Source organism: Myotis yumanensis, unplaced genomic scaffold, assembly GCF_028538775.1.
Source record: "Myotis yumanensis isolate MYYU_CA2020_CCGP unplaced genomic scaffold, mMyoYum1.0.hap1 SCAF_1, whole genome shotgun sequence".
In the NCBI taxonomy this organism is placed as follows: Eukaryota; Metazoa; Chordata; class Mammalia; order Chiroptera; family Vespertilionidae; genus Myotis; species Myotis yumanensis.
In genome coordinates this window covers 164,930,073-164,949,764 of record NW_027223752.1, presented here as the reverse complement: position 1 = coordinate 164,949,764, position 19,692 = coordinate 164,930,073, and the positions used below count along the sequence as shown (strand labels likewise).

Genomic DNA, 19,692 nt, shown 5'->3' with positions numbered 1-19,692 from the left:
TTTATCACGGGAAAATCGACAAGTTGTGCACTCCACGAAAAGATAAAAATAGAGCACCCTATGTTCTGCTCGCTTTCCTCCTCTTTCTACTGCTTAAAAGAAGGCTTCGGAGAAAGCGACTCGAGTTCCAAACACTCAGGGAAACTTCTGAAGGGCTGACCCTCCGTGGTTTATTCTTTCCTCCAACATAACTTCTGCCCCCCTGGTTGAGAGGGCCAGAGACGCTGACTGGAGACCTGCGCACTCCACCTAACATCAGGGTCAGTCCGCGTATGATGGTACAGAGCAGTGATGGCGAACCTATGACACGCGTGTCAGAGGTGACACGCGAACTCATTTTTTTGGTTGATTTTTCTTTGTTAAATGGCATTTAAATATATAAAATAAATGTCAAAAATATAAGTCTTTGTTTTACTATGGTTGCAAATATCAAAAAATTTCTATATGTGACACGGCACCAGAGTTAAGTTAGGGTTTTTCAAAATGCTGACACGCCAAGTTCAAAAGGCTCGCCATCACATGTATTGAGCGACACGATACAGTAAGTGAGATAGGCGGAGCTTCTTCTCTGCCAAGGTGGGAAGGTTGTTCCTGATGAGTGAAATGCAAGTAACATGTGTGCACCCACACAATCCCAACTCAGTTCACCCGCCTCCCTATCCATACAGCTGTCTTTCTACCATCCATCCATCCAACCATATCTGTTGATCTATCTTTCTGTCGTTCTTTTATTCTATCATATGTCCATCCATCCATCATCTTGGTATCATTTATTCTATCTTTCTGTCTTTCTAGCTGTCGTATCTAGAAGAGTCACTTTGGTACTCTTCAACACAGCCTAGTTAAGGGGTAATGGTTTAGAAATGATTAAGAGGACAGGTTGTGATAAGTCTAATTTGGTGGAAAAGTGGCTGCAGAAATAAGGAGAACCTTGAGCACTGATCTTTTCAATCTGCTTCTATGCCTTCAGAAAGTGCAGGAATAATGAGGTGGGGACTGCATGGTGCCACTGTGGTCCATGTATATTTCTTTTTGTCTACCTGCAATCTTTGTAGAATCTTTTGAATCCCGAGGTGTTCAGCCGCAGCCATCTCAGGTTCCCTGAGCCCTGGGAACACAGCAGTGAATCAGACATCCTCCAGCTATCCATCCATTCCTTCGGGTCCTGAGAAATTCATGAGTCACAACCATGTACCAGGCAGGCACTGTGCTAGAAGCTGAGGGGTTATGTGAGCAAGAGATGTGGGCCCTTCCTCAGAGAGTGGACAGAACCCCTGCAGACAGGAGGGGGTCCCCATCTTCTCTTGTTGCCTCTAGGCCTGCCTCCTGGTGACAAGCCCACATGAACACAAATACACCAGCAGAACCTGTCCCGGCTGTATTAGAATCGCACCCAGTTCTGTGTTATCTTGGGTCAGTGGGAGCAGTAGACGTGGTGGCTTTTAAATCTGGAGCCCAGTGCTGTTTGTTGCCTTGACTATAAGATGGAGACTGTGTACCCTCAGTCTCATTTCCAGTTGCTGTGTCTGAGGGTTTTGTGTGCTCTGTATGGCTCAGGACCCAGAGCCTTTTTTTTTTACTGGCTCGCAGGGATGGAGGAAATTTGCCTAACATAGGCATCTGCTAATCTCTGACTTTGGGGTTCTTCCATGAAGTATGACTAAATAGAAGCCAGTCAGGTGAAGTATGATTTCCAACATCACAGGAGACTGAGCGAATCTGAAGCAGAAAGCGAGGGTACAGACCCGCCGTTAGTAAACATTTGGGGCCCTGCACTGACTCTGCTCTACTCTACTGATGTGTGAACTAGGTGTTTGGAGCAGGAGGTTCCAAAGAAACCCTGTGGTTGCACAAAGCTGGGGCCCTATTTGCTCAGAATCCTTGGAACTCATGGCCTTCCTTCCCTCCCCACCCTCAGCCAGAGATGCTGAACTGCAAATAGTGAGGGAGCGCCCCAGAGATGGGAAGTTACCGCCGCCTACCCCCAAAGCCGCCAGACTTGGAAGTTTTCATTGGGGCCTGGCAGTTTGAAATTTGGCTTCATTTGTTGCTTGTAGATAATTTTTCCAGCACATTAAGCTATTTTCCTCGATCTCTTGGTTTTTGATAAAAGTGTTTATTTCCCAAATTTGGGGCGTTTGCCATAACTTGTTTGACTTTCTCCTTTATTATGTATCTGTGAGCATTTGTCCTGGGCTACCTGTCACAGCTTTTAAAAACTAGACCTTTGTGTGGGAACCCAGAAAGTAAGAAATCCAAAGTCACCTTAACTATGTGTGAATGATACTGTAGCGAAAATGACGATAGCTTTTATTTTTCAAAGCAGCCATGTATTTACTGGTGTAATTGAGAGAAAGTGGTGTGGAGGCAGCAGGAAATATGGCCTCAGAGAAAGGACTTACACTTTTCAGGGCCTGATGGGCAGAGGAAACATCTCGCCCAGGTGACATCTGGTTGTCAGTCAACAAAAGCGAAGATGTGGACGTGCCTCCTGAATTCTGTGTTGTTGCCGCTGCTGTCTTAAGTGTATGCTGGACATTAACCCATTAAAAAACATGTACCCAGCTCGTTGGGAGGGATAAGCTCTAACATACAAACTAACAGGCACCAGCAGGCCCTAGAGCAGCGGTTCTCAACCTGTGGGTCGCGACCCCTTTGGCAGTCGAACGACCCTTTCACAGGGGTCGCCTAAGACCATCCTGCATATCAGATATTTACATTATGATTCATAACAGTAGCAACATTACAGTTATGAAGTAGCAACAAAAATAATTTTATGGTTGGGTCACAACATGTGGAACTGTATTTAAAGGGCCAGAGGTTGAGAACCACTGCCCTAGAGAGTGTTTGGGAAGGCTGGCAAAGCACAAGTGTTTACGAATCTAAATAAAGGTGGAGCCCAGTTTGGCCAAAGCAATTCTCCACCTGGTAAAATGTCAGATTGTTACTGGTATTATTAGAGTTTTTGCAACTAATAACAAAAGGAGAGATGAGTATAACAGTTATCATTACATGATTTGTTATGAGTATATTAGATATAGTGGAGACAGAGTGAAAACACCCACTTTCAAGGGTCAATAACTTGAAAGAGTTCCTTGCCTTGTCTTCTTGCCAAAGCTCGTTTCCTGCTTTTCCCTGGCTTCGTTAGAAGGTTACGTTTGGGCTAAAGAAAAGAGAAGACTGTCTGGGTCCTGTCTTCTCTCAGAGCTCGTCTTCCTGATTTCCAGTGTTTGATGGCCTTTACCTTGGTGGATGCAGTGTAGGCCTCGGGAATGGAGGGTAGGCTGGACAGAACTCTGTGAAAAGAAGCACAGCTGCTGGAATCCTTCTGACCCTTGAACTCCTTAGCCAAGGAGGCAGGTCTTAAATAACATCCTGGTCCCAACACTAAAAACTTAGCTTGTCTGCTCTGTGCTCACTGGGCCTCCCGTTGTATGGACAAAGCCAGCTGTTGAAATCTGAATCTTAATTCATTTTATTCCTTTTGAATTTTCCACATAAGATCCCATTCATGAGAGAAACCCTATTGGTAAAGTGGTGCTTATTAAGTAAAAGAAAAAAAAATTATCATTTGACTTTAAAAAAAGTATTCATAAACTTAGCTCCGTTCCATCTGATTTTGAGGTTGAAAAGAAGAAACCTTGTAGGCCAGTTGTTCTCAACCTTCTGGCCCTTTAAATACAGTTCCTCATGTTGTGACCCAACCATAAAATTATTTTCATTGCTACTTCATAACTGTAATGTTGCTACTGCTATGAATCGTAATGTAAATATCTGATATGCAGGATGGTCTTAGGCGACCCCTGTGAAAGGGTCGTTCGACCGCCCCACAGGTTGAGAACCGCTGTTTTAGGCCTTGAGGGCTTTTGATGGTTCTGAGTTTGTAAACAGGTAATTATTATAACCATGGTCCTTGGACAGACCGCAAAGCAGAAAGGTCTGTTGAACAGTGAATGCGTGAGGGGGCGCCAAGCTCCTTTTCATCAGAGCAGATAGTCTCCTTCATGTGTCCTGTGGACCCTCCGAAAGTCTACCCCAGGCACAACTCTCCCCCGGCCACTAGAATTCAACACATTGCATACCTTCAATCTGTCATCTTCCCACTAAACCAGCTGAACCCAGGTTGTGGGAGCCATTGCATTCTGAAGTATTTTCTAATTTTGACACTTAAAGATTTAATTTGTCTATATTAAGGGATTCCCTGCACTTTCAACATAGTTATAATTTAAGCATGGGATACAGTTGAGGTTGGAAATTCTCTGAGTAATTTTTGTTTTGGGGGGGAAAACTTTTCACAAGAGCAAAAATGAAAGGAGATCATGGTTTAGCCTAATTTCATGAGGTGAACGGGAAAAAAAAATCCCACTGATTTTCACAGTATTTTGAGTGCTACCTTTGTACATGAAGGGGGAGAAGCGGGAGAAGGCAGCTGACACTCACTGAGTGGGGCCTGTGCACCAAACACTGCTGCAGAGCTTGCTCCTTCCCCTGCTAAGAGCATTTATGCTCTTTCCTCCTCTTTGTCTAGTCCTCCCTCTAGTTATTCCCCGCCTCTTCCCCATACCCTGACCCACTCACTATTTTCTGAACAAACCCTGAGGCTGATGGAGCAGAGGGAGGAGAGCAAAGCGGCCTTGCAGGACCGAGAGTGGGGTGCATGCTGAGCCTGCGGCCAGCTCCAGAAAGACGGAAGCGCTCACTGGGTTTAACGTTAGGTCACTGGGGCCCTTTCGCCAAGCATTTCTGTGTAGTGGCTAAAGAGGAAACTGTATTTGGGTAGGCTGAGAATTGAATTGAAGGTGAATAATTTGAAGTCTAAATTATTTTTATGAGATGTTTGGTTCTGAAGAGGAAGCAGTAAAAAGAAAGTCAAGGAGCTCCTAAGGCAAGTTATTTTGCAAAGGTGCAAGGAGACAGAGTGAAAGGACTATGCAGCTTGACCAGTACGGGCCAATGGGGAGAGAGAGGCCAAGAGGACAGGAGAGTTTAGTTTATGGATTGATGAGAGGGCTGCATTGCTGTTAGGAAGAGGGCTACCTTTAAATATTTTGCTACGCAAAATTACTCCCTCCTTTATTTCTCAAAATACCCCTGTTGTAAAAAATGAAAATTTTTTCCTCTTAAATTCAGTAGCTGGGGCCTGCAAATGAAACTGACAAAAGACAGAGTAAGGGTTTATTTTGAGTGCACACAGGCCTCACAAAAAAGAAGGGAAAGATTTCTCCATACCATTTTAACAAAAGGCAGTAAATTATGGAGAGGTGATGGCACAGGAAAAGGGGTTGGGGCTTCTAGGGGTGGTATTGTGGGAAGGTGGATTTGCAGGGTAAACAGTTGGGAAGATAAGGGCTCTTCTCCTAAGGTTTGTTTGTGCAGAGTCATCTCTGTGCCATCTTTCTTTCCCCAGTGAGGAGGGTTGTTCTCTTTCTGGTATGGCAGAGAGGAGACCGACACCCTCACAGGGGGAAGTTGAAGCCCTGCTCCTGGCTGAAAGCGGAGGGCAGCGTCTGCTGTTTCTCACTTGCCTTCACTGCAAAGTAATCCAATGTCCAAGTGGCATATTTTGATGTGGCGTATTCTGACCCCCTTCATTATGAACCAGATAAAGGGCAATGCCCCCATTATACACAGGGGGAAATGTAATCAAGCATCTTGCTTAAGGACTCACAGCTTCTAAGGGATGGAACTGGGATTTGGTCTGGGATCTATCCAATACAAAGGTTATTGCCTTTCTGCTGTATAACACAATGTGGGGGCTTCTGCATAGAAGTATGTTCTCAACAAACAATTCGTGAACTCCAAGAAGCTGAGCGAGGCATTGCTCCAGCGTGAATTATGTCCTGCTAGTTCATTGGAGACAGGGTCCATGCTCCCCTTTCTGGTCAAGAGCCTCACCATGAGCTGCATTCCGATGTTTTTCGGGGTGCAGTCATGCAGTCTAACTATGGGTAATGATAACAGCTGTCAATTTGGTCATTGGCATGGCTGTAACAACAATACACCAAGATGCCATGTACACAGAAGTTGCTCAGCTCATAATTCCAAAGTTTTATAGGGTTGAATTCAGAGATGAATGATTTGGCATTGGGAAAAGTCATGGGACAGTTATTCAGTATCAGATGCTTTTTATGACTTAACTGCTGCCTGTCTCCAGGCTGAACTGAACTCTGGAAGGCATTTTCTTTTCACAGCCACAAAATGCATTTTGATATGCAGCAAATAACATGTAGCTGCGGGGGTTCCTCAGTAAAACACGATGAAAAGAATCAGTTGAAATTTTCTTGTCCGTTGATAAACACTTTGCACATTATTTCAGCCAGTTCTAATTGGATTTATTTTTAAACCATGTCTCTGTAAATTGTACTGACAGTAAACAATAAAATCAGATGATTATTCTAATAGAGAAAACATAAATACACCAAAGCTGCTTGTTCTGCCTTGTCCTGGCCTCTTAGTGCCTTGGCTGAACCCCATTTTCTTTATGGGGAGTCACAGGGCCCTGGAAAATGCTACCCCAGGAAAGAAAAGACAGTTGTCATGCTGACTGCATAGTATAAAATGTTTTAAGGTCAAATCCCCAGTTTTAATATGAGAAAGCTTTATTGTCTTTTGGAATTAAATCAGGGTACAAACCATGCCAGTTATATTCGGGAACACATCAGACACATGAAAACTGAAACATGAAAATTCTTCTAACATACTTGCATCTCCTTCCTTCCTGTTGATATTGGGCTGGGCTCCTCCAACACATAGTAGGTACTTTGTGTAAAGTTTGTTCCCCCCACGTCCCGCGTGGTTCAGGGTTCAGGATCTGGAAGAGGAGCCGCACACAAATGAAAGAGAAGAAACAAGAGATAATTTGGAAATATTGGGCGGCCAGGCGGGTAAGTCCAACTCAAGGGGAAGGACTTTCACTGGTGCTCAGGCCTTGCCAACCTTTTATTGGTTTGGGATATACCCATAGCCCTTAGGCAGGCAATTTCCAGTAACAGGCAGACTAGCCCATCAGCAAGGATTTACATAATAGTAAATGGGGAAGTTGCTTCAGCTACCATTGTCTGGACTAACAGTGGGTGCACGGCCCTGACCTTTGCAAGGGCTTCAAGGATCACCAGCCTCCCAGGTTCCTTGTCCACACCTCTCTGCTAGTGAAGACAATAGTCAGCTTCCCACAGTGCTTCGGCAGTGATGCCAGTGTCCCATCTCGATAAGATATGTTTATCACTCTTCTGATGTTGTTTTGCTCTGAAACGTGAAGAATGAGTTCAGTGCCTGACTTGTGCTCTTCTGGACTGGGGGAGACTCCAGGAGCAGCAGGTGCTGTGGCCTGCTCTTGCGTGTGCTCCCAGGCCTGGTCCATGGCAGACCTTGACGGTGGGCATTGCATGGAACTGAACCATAGGTCTCATGTCTCTTTGTACGCAGTGTTGCACCTTCACATTCTTTCAGTTCTCTATCCACATAGCAGCAACTCATGAACATGCCAGAACTTATAAATGTTCATTGTTAATGAAGATTTGCTTATGGAAAGGTGCGGGCCCCAAGGGATATAAATTCCTTTCTTTTCATTTGAAAAACACATCAAAGATGAACAGGGATATGCCATCTCCCCAGAGCATGCAGTTGAGACTTTAGAAGGGATGGGTATGGTCTGCCTGGGGGTGTCATAGTAGACAGTGACAATATGCTCATTTTGTTGGACTTGGGACTTGGAAGTGAAGGGGTCATTTGAGGAAATAAGATGTTAAATGGTGTTTGGGTGTTCCAAACTTCCTTATGAAACACTGCCCTCTCTGAGAGAATTGGCCTAGTATGAAATATCCATACATTGGGGCAGCATCAGGTGAGTTTCACATAATTGTTGCATCTGAAGTCTATCCAGAAGTGTTGGCATGAACCTGTTGTCCCCCTCTGATTGGTGCCTTTTGAAATTTATTTTTAAGAATAAAATGAAATTGTCAGTAGCCAGTCCTACTGAAGAGTGACTGTTGAATTACAACCATTGACTCTTTTGAAGCTGTAGGCTTGGGTCTGCAGGAGCTGAGACAAGACATTGTGGGATCACTCATTCATAGGGTCACCAGGAGCTAGAGCCACCTCCACAGCACAGAACACACACACATTGGAAGACATAGTTCAATTTTTCTGCAACCAGGAATGTTAGTGAGAGTGTGCCACCCCCTCTTGTCAGCAGAGAGATTAGAATTTACCATCCTTTTCTCCCGAAGATCAGCCTGCAGAATGCCCTGTGGACCTTCTCCCCAGCCCTTCACTGAATGGAGATGCAGAGCAAATGCTTCTTGTGTCAGCAGGGGGTTTTCAGAGCCTCCTGGTGTTAGCGAGCATGGCTACAATTGAAGTTCATTTTGTTTATTTTTCTCCCCAACAGGTTCTTAGCATGATAATCAATGCAGCTTACAAGCCTGGGAGGGTATTGAGGGAATTACAACTGGTGGAAGATCCACACTGGAATTTTCAGGAGGAGACACTGAAGGCAAAGTAAGTGTTTTTAATTCCGGGAAACAAGGGTTTTTCTAATAATACTTGGCCTGATCCTTTGAAACTTGTTCCTTTTTTAAAAATTTTTTTTAATTTATTGATTTATAGAGAGGGAAAGGAAAGAAGAGGAGAGAGAGAAGAGAGAGACATCATTTTTTTGTTCCACTTATTTATGCATTCATTGATTGCTTCTTGTATGTGCCCTGACCAGAGAGTAAACCCACAAACCTGTGTATTGGGACAATTCTCTCACCGACTGAGCTACCCAGCCAGAACCAGAAACTTGCCGTCCCTCTTTTGGACACAGCCCAGGGAAATGGCAGCAGAAGGAATGTTGCTCTGCAGTTCTGTGTGCTGGACACTGATTGTTGGCATTTGCTGCACAGAGTTGTCTTGAGCCTTAGGATTCCTCGAGTGAACTAGAGCAGTGGTCGCCAACCTTTCAAACCTCACGGACCACCAGTGTTCTGTGGACCACCGCTGAACTGGAGAGTTGCTTAACTAATACTTAGTATGCTAAACATTCACAATTAAAACATGCTGTGCTCAGGTTGAATAGATCACTTAACCAAAAGGGGAAACTTTTATAAAAGAGAGAATATCCCTTATCAATATGCATATTCATTAGCAGTTCTTAATACTCGGTACTGTAAAAAGTTTCATTAAGCCAGATCCAAACATTCTTTACGCTGACAGTTGATAGTTATAAAAGATAAAAAGAGCCAGTACCTCTGTTTGGTGTTGGTGAATGCGCTGTGGGTTGACATGTAGTTGCTCAATTTGTTCCTTTATTTGGAAATAGCCTCATTGGAAAGGTGCTGTTTTTGCTTTCAGTTTCTTGAGTTCCGAAGCTGAGAGCGCCTACTGGATCAACAGGGTTGAACTCGATTGTTTAGATCCCTTTCTCCAGATACACTTATGTTTAATGATTGCTTTGGTGTCCTGGGAGGCCTTTTAATATTCAGTTATACTTTTCAAATAGAATAGATCTTACTGGTCAGCTTCTTGTGTAAGTGAACTAACATTGTTTGGATGTAACATGTGGGCAGTGATGCTGTTTGAAAGAGTGAACCACTTTTCAAAGGCCAGCATGTATATAAGCCCTCCTTTAAAGAGAGTACATACCTTATCCAAAGTGAAAGTTGAGGGATATTAAATAACGTGTATGAGCAGTAATTATTTCCCCTGTAGTTATCTTACACTGGTACTAAGTAGAGATGTTGACATTTCAACACTTTTTTATCATTTACCTACTCAGCACTTTCTAGTGTCTGTTTTGGACATCTCTGTAATTTTAGATTCAGCAAAAGTCACTTATTGACAGATATTCTGCCAAGTCACAAAAGATAAAGGGAATGTATATGCAAATAGGAGACTATTTCTATGAAGTGGCGTGTGAATGAAAGGTGGCACCATAGCTCATCCTTCATTTCTTTCCCAAGAAATATTTAAATGAGCTTCACATGTAACCAAGGAAAAATGAAAACAAGTTTCTTCCCAATGTAATATTCCATATATTCCTACTTTACTTAAGGGGATGACCATCAGCAATAGTAAAATCAAGGGCAGTTCATCATAGTAGTGATGGCAGAAAATCTGAGTAAGTATTTATACAGAAACCCTTGTTAGTTCTTATTTTTAAACTTTCCTTTAACATTCAATACATCCAAAATACACTTAATGGATATGCAAATAGTAAAAATAAAAATCCCCTTACATTCTATTAAAATCTCCCCTGCTCCTAAGTGAGCCAGAAACTTGCTCTAGAAACCAAAGTGACAAAGGAGCACTTCATTTTGCAGTATTTGTGCTCATTTTCCTGTCACCACGTCTATCAGAACCTTTATTAAATCCAGCCTGATTCAATCAATACAGACATGGCATGGCTATATTGTAAAGGCGGAGAAGTGCCTGCTATATCCGATGTGACAGGGGGTTCCTCAGCAAGATCTCACACAGCAGCGCTGGGGAGCAGGGCTGTGAACTGGGTTCGAGTGTGCAGGATCACAGCGGCCTCTCCCAGAGGCTGCTAATGATGACAGACTTCCAAGGAGCGGGAGCGTTTTTTCTCACACTGGGTATTGAGTCACCTCTTTCCTCCTGATGTAAAATGACAACTTTTTAGATCCTGACAACTTTGCTATTCCTTTAGTTCAAATGGGAAGAGAGAGAGAGAGAGAGAGAGCTGGCTTCTGCCCTGGGAGCTGAAAGGCTGATGTGGTCTCTGTCATGAGTAAATTAACTCAGCACGGAGACCTGCATTTAGGGCATCCAGCCACCTTGGTTGTGGTCCGGGAAACTATAACGTCACTAACAATGTTTGGGGGAAGAAAGGGCATCAGACCCTCCACAGGACTCTCTGCATGCTGTCACTGAGCATCTGGGCTTCTAATGGGTTTTACTTCTAAAGCAGGGGTGGGGAACCTTTGTTCTGCCAGGGCCATTTAGCTATCTGTAACATCATTCTCGGGCCATACACAATTATCAACCTAAAAATTAGCCTGTTATATTTGGCCAGACATTTAATTAACTCCCCTAATGCCTTGGCAGGGCCAGACCAAATGATTTCTCAGGCCTTATACAGCCCGTGGGCCGGACACCCCTCACCCCTGTTCTAAGAGTAAATAAAGACCCATTTACTTGAGAGGGTGGAGGTGCCGTTGAAAAGGTTTGACTTGTACATAGAAGGAAAGCTAACACTGTCACCTGCGGTTGTTCCTCAGTGTTTATTTTTCTGTTTGTCCAATAACCATACCCTTAGAGTAAAACAAATCAAGGTAACATTTGATCACTGTGTAAGGAGTCTATATGATATTATGAGTCTGTAACATGAAAGGCAAACTACTGGTATGGTGCGGTAGTGCCAAGGGAACAGTGGACTCGGATGCAGTTTGTTCCAGCTGTTCTGGCAGAGAAAATTCTTTCGGGTGATACTGAAGTGTACTAATTGACCTACATTATTTTGAATTTCAGGAGGAGGGATTTAGGCTCTACCTTAGTGGGGATAAAAAAAACTTCCAACTCTATGCATCTAGAGACATTTAAATATTTTTTCCAATATGTTACAGAAGCTTGGGGGCGGGGGCTTTTCTTTGAATGGTTTTTGTGATCACCTTTATAAAAGCCAGGTGGAGGCTTAGTAGGTTTTCCCAGTTATTTTTTACAGTTATTCAGAACTTAAAGAGGAGATATCCTGATGTAATTTAAAGTGAATTAGTCTTCATTATCAGCTAGGCAGAAGGGAGGAGTTAGTCAAACCTGTACTTTTCAGGTGAGTCATTCTCGGATTCATTGAAAAGATTTTGGTTTCTTGTTTTTCATAAGCAGTGACTAATTTTGTATGTGTTTTTATTTTACTTTTCGGGGCCTTTCATTCATACCCATATTTTATGAGCCAGTAAAATGTAATATTTGGCTATAAGATTATATGAAAAAGGATTCCTAAACAGAGACTTTTTGCTGAAAAACATTTTATTTCCTCATTTGTTAATTTTTACCTTGCTTAGATGTATGCAACTTGTCCTGAAAATGTATACTGTACACATTACACGAAGCAGGCAGGTGAACCAGTATGTAGAAGGAAGACTGAATTTCTGTGTGTGGGCTTCAGTTTATCAGATTAAGGGTGTGGTGTTGCTGGTTCAAACACAGATGTTGTCTTCCTAAAATAAACACTCCTCTCACCCGCCTCCCCCCCCCCCATGTATTGCACAGAGCTCTCAGCACTTGCGATGCAGGGATCAAGAAGGAAGAGAGACGTTTCTGAGGAGTTGAGTATCAGAAGTCTGAGAACCAGTGAGGGAGCCAGAGTATTGACCCTGTTGTGGGTGGTGTGCCCCATGAAGTTTAGAAGGAAATCAGAGCCAAATCTCATTGTTGACAGGTTGTGAAGCTTCCCTATTTCTGCAGAGTTATTGGGGTTACCCCTTCCCCCCTTAAGTTCTTTCTTTAATAAACAAGGATGTGGATTCTGCTGGACAGCTGAAACCTTGCTCACCATTCCCACACCCCTCTCACTGCCTACCCAAATTTTGTGAGAAGGTCCTGATGTGAATCACTTGAAGATGAATGACATGACTTAGGCCAAATGGAGGGCATCCCACGTGGGCCATGCTGATGGTTCTGGGGATTGTCAGGCCAGTGTCAGTCTTTTTGCTCTATTTCTTTTGGCTCAAAATCCACTGTGGTTTTTCTCAGCTCTTTACTGAAAGAGAAGAGACCATTTTTTTCCAGCACTTTCGTTCCTCCATCTTCACTGTCTTTCTCCACCCTGCCATGTGCATGCACACGTGGAAATAAGTCCCTACTTGGGTTGGTGCAAAGATATTGGAAGGCCACTCACGCTTCCTTATTGATGTCATGGAGGAGAAACCTTTTCTCTACCTCTTACATTCAGTACTTGGGAGTCTGCAAATTAAACTGACAGAAGACAGGTTAGCCAGAGAAAAGACAGTTTACTTACAGGTGCAGCATGTATGCAGGCAGGAGTGCCCCGTGCTGAGTAACCCTGGGGGCACTTAGGATTTGGAACAATGTATATCCGCATGGGACCTAACTTAGTGGGGGAAAGGGAGGATGGAGAAGAGGCCTCTAGGGGAAGAAGAGGTGGGTTTCTTTAGGAAAGACAAATGTGTTTTTTTTAGAAGAATAAATGGGAGATAAGGAAGTTTGTGATAATGTGTGTTTATGCGGTGTGAGCCTTCTTTCTGTCTTGGCCATGAAACTCCTGAGAGGGGATTTATGGTAGGTTTACTCTTGGTCTCTCTCCTGCTATTAGAAGCTGCCTCGCAGAGGGAATTTATGGCAGTCTTCATTGCTCGAAAGTTTCTGCTTTTAGTCAGATAATGGAAGCTCCGAAAAAGCTGCGCTCTGCATCTGTGGAATCTCACATGCCTTTGTCTTACAATAATCTTTATATCAGCCCTGGGCTTCTGAGTGGGTCCCCACATTGGCAGCCAGGGAGGCTATCCCTCATCTGTCCGTCTGTTGTTCTCCGCTCCCTAGACTGTTTCAGAGTGTGCGTCTGAGACGGGTGTCGTCTCAGCATCTCCTTCTGTGCTCCAGCCCAGCAGCCTGTTACTTCCGTCCTTCCCTCCTCTCTGAGATTGTTTACAATGCCCAGGAGTTTTCTGCTGTGTAATAGCTTGTTTGTCTCTTTCAATATCTGCCCCCACCCCCCACCCCCCAAATAAAACAACAACTTGTAATACTTGAAGAAAATCTTATCTTCACGTGTTTACAATAGCCTTGCTGGGCCATTTAATACATTACATGGCTCAGTGTTTCCCTCTCCAGGTTCACAATGAGAGGCTAAAGGGAAAGGCATTATCCCAGGCTTTTGAGCTGTTCTCACATTTCCTGCCTACAAGGTTATGTCATTGGGATACGGCTTTTAAACCTTTAGTGGAACGGAAAGCTACAAAACAGATTCTGATTTTCACCTGTGGTAAAGTAAAGGTAGTGCAGTGATAAGGACTGTAGCTTCCAGCTTCACCTGGATGCCTTGAGTGCTGCCGAAGGTGCCAGCTGCCCTCCCACATCTGCGTCTGTCAGGTGGGGCTGCTGACACCTGTCCATTCGTCCTGTCTGGAAGGTTGTATGATGATCACATGGTGTAATGTCCTTGAGAAAATAGAAATGACAGTATTGCATACACGCAGCTGTCTCCTTCAACCATTGGGCAGAACCTTAGAGCTGCTGTTTGCTTGTGTGTCTTGGTAGGCCGGCACCTCTCTAAGTTTCACAGGCTTTGTTAATAAAACAGTTGTTTGAACAATTGTCCTGATTCGTCGACCAACTTCAAAACCCGATTATTGCTTCAGTCTGGATTCGGATGTTTCAAACAGTTTTTCTTCCACATTTGTGGTCATAACTGAAAATGATCCCAGTACTAATAGTGCTCGAAAATATGCATTTGGTGGGAAATATACATTAAGCTTAATGTTGTTTGAATCATTGTATAAGATAAATTTTATTTTTATGATTTTTTAATGTTTATTTTGAAAAACCTCAGAATTACAGAAATATTGCAGCTACAAGATACAAATGGACTATTCTTTCTCCAGATCGATTTGGTAGTAAATCGTTGGCCTGGTGCCCCAGTCTCCCCAATATACATGGGCAACCTGGCTCACACCACCTTCTCCATGTTTATTTGGTCAGGCTCTGGTGTAGTGCCAGTCTCTTTTCACTTCGTTCTTCCCTCATCCCACTCAGGGCCCAACTCTCAATGCCAGGCCTTCACACCAACCCATGCCAGCTATCCCCCAGATGCAAATGTCCTCACCCTGCTCAGAACACAGCAGCCTGCAAAGAACACAGCAGCCTGCACAGGACACAGCAGCCTGCTCAGAATGCTGCCCTATACCCTCTCCTCACCTGCCTCAGATGCAGATCCTTCCAGCTGGGGTTTAATTAAGGAGGACGCTGGGGACCGACACCTGTGGAAGCAGAGGAAGAAAAACCAGATTAGGCAGAGGGAGGCACCATCTGTAGCCTGTGGCAGCTGTGGCGTTAGAATGGCCCTCCATGGTTGTCCAGAGTTGGCCCAGGTGGCCAGGCCTTTTAGCTCCTGCCACATTAGTCATTGCTGTCCGGGGGAAGGCAACTTTGCAGCTGGGGCAAACTGAAAGGGGCGACATCTGGAGGTTCCCGGCCAGCAGCACTGCTCGAACCAGGACAGCACGTCTTTCAGGGAAGGGAGGTCCCAGCAGCACTCAAGTGTCCACACCCCGGCCAGGATGCTGCGGGTCCCACCCTGCCTTCCTCAGCTGGCACTTTCCTTGCCCAGTCCCCCCACCCTTACCACCACTGCCATGGCTTTTAGACAGAATTGTTCCAAAGGGAAGGAAAGAGGACAGGAGTCCCTTACCTTTAAATCATACTAAGTGAAGAAGCTAGGAGGTGAAAAACAAATACCTCATGATCTCACTTATATGTGGAATCTAATGAACAAACTAAGCTGATGAGCAAAATAGAAACCGAAGCATGGATACATGGAACAGACTGACAACTCAAAGGGGACGTGGGAGGGGTGGACTAGATGAAATAAGGTAAAGGATTAGCCAAAGAACATCCTATATAATAAGAGAGAAATATGCTAACTATCTGTTATGCCATCACATCACAACCAATCTACAAGTGGTGGAGAGCTACAGGAGGGCACAGCAGTGAACTAGCAGGGGGGAGAGCTACAGGAGGGCAGGGCAGCGAGCTACAAGCAGTGGAGAACTACCAGTGGCGGTGGGCAGATGGCCAGGTGAGGCAAGTGGCAGTGAGCTACTAGCGCATGGATTCATGTGCAGGGCTACTAGTATATGTATAATCCATAGACGCAGATAATTGTGTGGTGATGGCCAGAGTGAGGGGTGTGGGAGGAAAGGTGGGGAAGGAAGTGGGTAAAGGAGGGAAAAATGGGGACATCTGCAATAGTGTCAACAATAAAAATATAGTTAAAAATGACTAATTTTTTTTTTTATAAATTTAGATTGTTTTTTTCCTAATGGTGAAGGGTTGTACTGAGACACTCTTCCACGGAATCATCCTCCTTCAGAAGAGGGAGAAAGGCCACCCTTTGTCCATGTCTCAGGCACTTGTTCCCTTTCTCCTACACCCTCTCCTGAGCTTTTGGAAGTGTCCGCTTGCAAATCAGTGGTCTGGGAACACAAATAGCTGTCTGTGTCCCCTACTTCCACAGTTTGAATTTTGACCTGATTTTACAGTTCCACTCTCTTACCTTCTGTTATTTTACTATTTTATAGGGACTTTAAGAATCTTGATATTGAGCTCTTTCAAAGAGAGAGCCCCAGGAACACTAAAATTGTGGTGGAAAAAAAATCACAAGAGAAAATGTCGAGTAAAACCATATTTTAATTCTCCGTTTCCACCACCATCAAGGATATGCTGTGTTCAGAGTTGTGCTGTGTTTATGAAACACAAGGGAAGCAGGAACAAGAACCACTCAGAGTGGGCCAGGAAGCCCCTCCTCAGGGCGGGGCTCGCTTGTTTCTATATCGAGGGTCCTTAGCGGTCCTAGAAAAGTCAGCAGTCGGACAAGGCTGTGGTCTTAAAGCATGATCTTGTCTACAAAGTTCTTATTACCCAGAAAGTGAAGCTTGGCTTTCAGAGATAGAACCACAAGAAGGACAGAGGGACTGGGACAAGAAAGACCAGTGAATGAACATACAGGCCAGTTTTTCCAATTTAGAATTTAATTTTTTTGTTGTTGATACTTTAAAAAATGAATTTCAGGGGAACAATATTTAGACTTCAGAAGGACAGAAACAAAACAAAATCCATTTATTTCCATCACCGTATTCTCAGTGAACCAGACCTAATGTTTTGAACTTCAGTGTTTTATTCACAAATTGCAAAGGTAATGATCTCCTTATGTTACACTCCCAATTGCACGAGTTGCCTCATGTCCCTGTGGTGTGTGGTGGGTTGTCTGGGACCTGAACCTCTGTGTGTGTGAAAGAGCAGGCGGCAAAGAGTTCTCTCACACCGTCACCTCACTAGTGGGCAGCGAACCTGCATTCGCTTAGCTTTCCAAGAACCATGCCTGCTCTCTGCCAGAGCCATCCCCACCTGCTAGTTTTCTGGAAAATAATTTCTTGTTCAAGATTTCAATTTGGTGCGTTCTCATTTCAGTGGACTCTAAGTTCAGTGAATGTGAACTAAAAGTAAGGACCTATGATCTGCTGCCAACTGGAAAGTTTATAATTATTTTATACCAATGGTAGTTTAAAAAATATATTGAAAGCTGATTCAGACCTATTTCCAAATGCTCATCCTTTCAAGCAGGAATTATTTACATCGTTATTTACCATAAAAACAGGGTGTCCCCCCAAACAGCTGACAGCTCAATTTTGAAAATGAAATGTATTTTAATAAATGCTGCCTTTATAATCATTCAAAGTGTGTGTATACGTTTTGGGGGGCACCTATGTTTGGAGAAAGCCTGAAGGACTTATTTTAAAGCAGAACCCAATCTGCTTTCCAGAAGATCTGGTTCCTCGTTTTATGTTGGTGATTTCACTGCATATCGTTTTTCTTGGGCAGGAAAACGTTTTCTTCTCAAAATTGATGAGCGACAAATTACAGTATCTAGATTCTGGAAGCATCTGGAATTGGTGTGAATAACGTATGCCAGCCACAGTGAGAATATGCTAAGTGGAAATCTTTACCTCGGTGATTCTCTTAGCACTGTCAGCACTGGCATTTCTTATAAATATTTGTGTGAGAACATAAAGAATGATAAAAACAAATGACATGGAAATCACACAGAACCTGCTTTATTGTCACAAAATAAAAGGGTACTTTAGGAGACACTGTGAAAACTAAGTCTGAGTAATTCTGCAGTCTTGCCAAAACTTTTTCTTCCTTCCTTCTAGGTACAGAGGCAAAACATACAGGGCCGTGGCCAAGATTGTACGAACTTCTGACCAAGTAGCGGACTTCTGCAGACGGGTCTGTGCCAAGCTAGAGTGCTGTCCAAATTTGTTCAGTCCTGTGCTGGTTTCTGAAAACTGCCCAGAAAACTGCTCCATTCATACCAAAACCAAATACAGTGAGTACAAATAATGAACAGAACATTGGTCCCTGGGCCTGAAATATGAGGTCAAGTAGTTGATGTTTGTGGTTTTTTAAATAACCTTTTTAAAAAACATATATTTTTATTTATTTCAGAGAGGAAGGGGGAAGGAGAGAGAGATAGACACATCAACGATGAGAGAGAATCATTGATCGGCTGCCTCCTGCACACCCCACACTGGGGATGTGCCCTGACTTGGAATTGAGCCATGATCTCCTGGTTCATAGGTCAACACTCAACCATTGAGTCACACTGGTTGGGCTTACTAGTAAATAACCTTTTGAATTATTTTTCATAGGAGCTGCTATGGAAGAATTCTCTATGATCTGCTGTGGCCAATGGTTCTGTGTTTTCTAGCTTGGTCTAAGGAGGGGGTGGATGATTAAAATCAGGACGCATGTCACTGGTTGGCATTGGCGATGAAGAGTCGAGGGTGTACACACTGACATGCACGTCAGGGCATTGGTTGATTTGGAAAACTGTATGGCTGAAAGAAGGGCACAATAAAACAGGTTATTGGTAATGGCTAGTCACCAGAACTACTTCTTGGTTTTTAACTGAGCAATTAGAACGAGTCTTTCATCGCCCTTTTTTACACGGGCAACGTCCTTGTCACAATCTGTTTCTCCCCTGTTGATGCTACTTTCTTCAGACCCTTGAGTGGAGTAGTTGGAGGATGCAGAGCACTCTTCGCTTTCTCTGCTCCTGACTCTGCTTCTCCACCCGGCCTGGGAGAGTTGCTACCCTGGCCCAGGCTGGATGTCCTCTCCAGATGTCCCCTCCCTCGGCACTTGCCTCTCCCATCTCCCCGTCAGTTGGTGACCTCTGCCTTCTGGAGTTGCTCCCTGGGCCCTGCCTCTGCTCTGGTCTCACTCTGCACCGTGGACAGTGCGAGCTCTGAGAACTCTCTGATCCTGGCTTCTGCTCCTTCTGTGTCTCCCTCAGTTATGTCTAATCCAAGGGGTGTCTCACCCTCGTCACAGTGACCTGGGAGTTTGTTCTGCCGGCCCAGGTTCCAGCCCGTTGCTAGGGTGTCACTAGGACCCACAAGCACGGTCGGTGCTCTGCGGGCCCCCGCCCAGATGGGATTTGTCAACTCGTGTGTCAGAAACCTGAACATGCTTGAAACACTATTCAGAGTGTAAATTTCCTATGTGATACATATCTCCCCCATTTCATTCTGCATACACGGTCACTCATGGACAAATCGTAGGAATCCTTTTCCCACCCACTTCTTGCCCCTGTACTCTATGTCCATGTATGAACATGTGTGTAACCTTTAAAAAAACCTTTAAATTCTCTGTCTTTTCTCTCTCCTTGTAGCCTATTATTATGGAAAGAGAAAGAAGATCATTAAGCCCCCAATTGGGGAAAGCAGCATTGAAAGTGGACACCCTAAGCCAGCCAGGCGTCGGAAACGGCGAAAATCCATTTTTGTGCAGAAGAAACGGAGGTCTTCTACTGTGGACTTTGCGGCAGGCTCCGGGGAGGTATGTTCACCCAAAGCACCTCCCAGCCCTGCACAGGGACGCAGGGCCTGGCGGGCAAGTCGATGGCCGCAGTGGAAGTCTGATCCGAATGGTTGGAAACAGGAGATACCA

General features: G+C 44.2%; 1 protein-coding gene across 4 annotated transcripts in view; it reads left to right on the top strand.

Annotated features, from left to right (window-relative positions):
* SFMBT2 (Scm like with four mbt domains 2) overlaps nt 1-19,692 on the top strand; it is a 231,482-nt gene that overhangs the window by 198,890 nt on the left and 12,900 nt on the right. For all 4 annotated transcript variants that reach the window (XM_070391588.1, XM_070391568.1, XM_070391577.1 and 1 more), the window contains 3 exons: nt 8,390-8,499; nt 17,892-18,067; nt 19,415-19,581. In XM_070391588.1, coding sequence (XP_070247689.1) covers nt 8,390-8,499; nt 17,892-18,067; nt 19,415-19,581 — 453 coding nt within the window. The remainder of the gene's footprint in view (nt 1-8,389; nt 8,500-17,891; nt 18,068-19,414; nt 19,582-19,692) is intronic.